We start from the raw sequence: 3,580 nt of genomic DNA, 5'->3' as shown, positions 1-3,580 counted from the left end.
TTCGATTGTTGGGAGTTCAATCGGCCGTAGTCCTTCATCTATATAAAGGGGGAGGTCTGGATCCGTTTTCAACTGTTTCCCGAGTTAATCCCGCGATTTTAGGTAACAAATCCCGCGAGAAACTAGGAACCCTAACTGACTCTGCGCGCGCGCGGACCGTCCGCGCCACCACCGCGGACAGTCCGGACCGCGGACCGTCCGGCCTCGGGGCCGGACCGTCCGCACTGCTCTTTTTAGAGCTCAACAGAAACTCTAAAAGGTCTTCTAAAATTTAGAGGATGATATTCGTGCGCTATGCCGCTATGTATAGAGGGTGTACGGTGGTCCTCTATGCACTGTGCTTATTTCTGTGTATGTGTGTTCATGTGTCCACGACTCGTATAAAATAATATATAATGTCAGATCTAGTAACACTGTTGATATAGAGTATGAAATTTAAATAACATAGATGAAGAAGATATAAAAGATATGATTTTTTTAAGAGTGTTGTAAAAGACTGAGAATATTTTTTAGGGAATAAAATTTAGTTGACATTGTTAGAAAGACTATAAAGAAAATATTGAGAGGTGCTCGTCTGCTCCACCACCTGGCCCAGCTACCGCAAAACGCACAGGAGACTGTCCGAGATACCCCACCCCACGAGTGTTAGCGGCGGTCCGGTGGCTTGCCTATCGCTGTAGCAGTTAGGCACACACCCCTAGCAGGCTAGCACGGCCGACGCGCTGGACCGGGCTTCCGGCCCCGCCCCGACAACGCCGTGCCGTCGGTTTACGCGCGCCGTAACTGTACAGGCGGGTAGCCTTTTAGTAATCGCGTATATAAAGGCTCTCGTTACAGAAGATCCGGCGGCGAGCGCACGGAACGGAACGGTAGAACCAAACCCCGACTCCAGTACCGCCTGCCCCGGGTTGGCAGTTCGGCACATCTCGCTCGCATCGATTTTTCGACCGCAGCCGAGGAACGTCACGTGACGCTGACCAATCATGCGTGGCTCGTGCTTCCACGGCGGCTGTACGTGCGAGGTACCATGCCGTAGCTGTTCATGCGCCATCAACGTATGCCGCGTTGCATGAATTTTGAGTCCCAGCCGGTACCTGGTACTAGTACTTGATCTTGGAGTATCAGGGGTCCCAGTGGTTGTCTCAAATAGCGATGATGTGGAGCTCAAAAAATAATAAAAATAGTAACCACTAATATTTAGTTTCACAATTAATATACTTAAATTATTAGAATACATTAAATCTCCTATCTATTTGCTCGCTGTTAGCTACTCTGGATAAACCACAGGATTTCGGGCACTCCCGCGACCCGAAACGCCGCTGCACATGTTCGTTCCAGGCTTCCGTTCCGGCACAGGGAAAGAACGCGAGCGCCAGCAAGGCCCAGCGAAAAGCTGTTACCCAATTCGTGCTGCCCTGCGCCGATCATGAAACCGTGCAACTTGAGAGCTGCAGAGGCAGCTGGTCATAAGGATCTCGGAGTGGGTTACCAGCATGCAACCGCACTGGCAGTGGCAGAGAGCGAGAGATCGATCGATGGACGAGGACGACAAAGCTTAAGATCTTTAAGGGGGAGCGAAAAGTGTTACAAGCGATGGGACATGGCGAGCGGGCACAAGCACCTACCATCAAATCGAGACGACTAAGCCTACTTACAGACGACAAGATTATGCTTAATGTTTCTGGCGACCCATCAATGGTAGAACGGCGAACGACTAGCTGGCCGGCCGGACGCTGGAGCAGACAGCGGCGGGGCTTCGGCGGCTTGCTACTCGTCCGGCACCTTGTAGGCGTCGGCGGTGATCTCGGTCAGCCACAGCCCAGGGAACAGCGCCTGCACCACGGGACACAATAGCCAGAACGAGATTAGCTGGATCTATCGGAGCGTTGTGTTCTTCCGAACAAGAACTGATTATATATATTCGATGACGAGATAGAATAATGCTACGTTTTTTTCTTTCTCGTGCAACATGAAGTGGTTATAGGTGGAGCACGAGGGGCAGTATGGGGAATTGGCCTTACATCGAGCTGCCGCTGCACGACGCGAGGACGCTTCCGGGGACGCCGCCGCGGCCGGGCGCCGGTCAGAGCGTACACGTCGTCCTCCACCTCCTCCGCCGTCAGCGCCACGGCGAACGGCGCGCGCTCCAGGGGCACGGGCAGCCGCGCCTTCTCCGCCCCCGCCCCGGCGGCGTCCCGCGCGTGCGACGCGTCGAGTGCCGCTGCCGCAGCCGCTGCCGCCCCGCGTGCCGTTGGTCGGCGGCACTTCCGGTCACGCAGGTTCCAGGGCCTGGCCGCCGCAGCCTCCTCCGGCTGAGACGGCGTCGGCTGCGGAAGCGGCGCTGCCGGCTCGGGTCCCGGCGGCCGGGGTTGCGGCTTAGGCGGCGGCGGGGGCGGGGGCGGGGGCGGCAGAGGGCGGAGGTGGCCCATGAGCTTGGCACGGGGATCTTTTATCTGACCGTCGCAAGGCAGCTCCATCTGCACGGTGCCCGCGTCGGCGCTGAGACGTCGGTGCGACGACGAGGAGGAGGATGAGGAGGAGGAGCGGCGCCGATCGCGCGCGCCGCCTCCCCCGGTCACTACCGGGCCTGGGAGGGGAGGCACGCGGCGTGCGCGAGGGCGCGGCTGTGGCGCCCACGGCTTGAGGTGGTGCGACGCCGCGGGCGGCGGCTTCGCCCTCGGATCCGCGGTCGCCGCCATGGTCTCCTCGCGGCGTCCGCGCACTGAGGGGAGGCGACGCGACGGAACGGGAGAAGCAGATGCAGCGGGCTGGCGCAGGGGTGGCTGCGGCGGTCGGCTCGCCGGGGGACGTCGAGGCGGCGGTGGAGGAAAGCAAGGAGGGGCCGAGGGTAGAAAGAGACGGACGGCGTGGTCGTTTGCGTCGCAGTGTTTTGTTGTTACGGGGGAGGGGGAGGCCAGGCATCGCCAGTCGCCACGGACGCGAGGCCGTGACAATGGGTGGGAGGCCGGAGGGGGGGCAGTTTGGAGAATTCTGCGGGGCAGGAGCAGGACACGAGCGCCGGAGGCTTGGGCTCTGTGGTTTGTGTAAAAAGGGCATGAGCTGCCCCGGTAGGAGTAGGACGCGATCCCGCGGGGCCCGCTTGCAGCGAGCGCGTGCGCACGAGGCGCGGAGTCCGCGTGCCGGAGCCGGCCGGTGGTGGGTTCGTTTGGAATTTCTCAGGTGGCGGCGGGCCCGGGATGTCAGCCTTGGCGCACGGGGACCGGGTCCTTCCGTTCCCGCGGAGCGGTGTGACGGGTGCGCTGCTGCTGCGCGCCGTGCGGCTCTGACGGGGCCCGCACGCACGGCGCGACAGGCGACGCGAGGGCCGAGAGGAGTTGCCTTGCCTGTGGCTGGCCTACACGGACCACACCAGGCAACTGCAAGCTTTGTGCGGTGCGCGAAACACGTAGCATAGCCACCTCGTCGCGTGCAGCTGCAGCTCTCCGCGACTCAGCAGCTAGAGCTGACAGCTGACACGAATGTTTGTTTGGGCGTCCACTGCCGCATGTGTGTGGCGATTATACTACCAGAGCTACGGCCGCGATCTAGTAGCAAGGGGTAAACAACACAAAGCAGTGCA

At 60.1% G+C, this 3,580-nt stretch overlaps 1 protein-coding gene across 2 annotated transcripts; it reads right to left on the bottom strand.

The window, feature by feature from the left end:
• Window positions 1–1,536: 1,536 nt before the first annotated feature.
• Window positions 1,537–3,023, bottom strand: LOC100273686 (DUF1639 family protein). 2 transcript variants are annotated; one of them, XM_008656372.2, is made up of 2 exons: window positions 2,022–3,023; window positions 1,537–1,833 (listed from the first exon to the last, which is right to left on the bottom strand). In XM_008656372.2, exons 1-2 carry the CDS (start codon window positions 2,697–2,699, stop codon window positions 1,768–1,770), a joined length of 744 nt encoding a protein of 247 aa, XP_008654594.1. In that variant the 5' UTR covers window positions 2,700–3,023; the 3' UTR covers window positions 1,537–1,767. The 2 variants fall into 2 exon arrangements, with proteins under 2 accessions (XP_008654594.1, NP_001141570.1); NM_001148098.1 differs by having other exon boundaries at window positions 1,539–2,880.
• Window positions 3,024–3,580: the final 557 nt, after the last annotated feature.

This window comes from Zea mays, chromosome 8 (assembly GCF_902167145.1).
Source record: "Zea mays cultivar B73 chromosome 8, Zm-B73-REFERENCE-NAM-5.0, whole genome shotgun sequence".
NCBI classification, from domain to species: domain Eukaryota; kingdom Viridiplantae; phylum Streptophyta; class Magnoliopsida; order Poales; family Poaceae; genus Zea; species Zea mays.
This window is presented reverse-complemented; position numbering and strand designations above follow the sequence as displayed.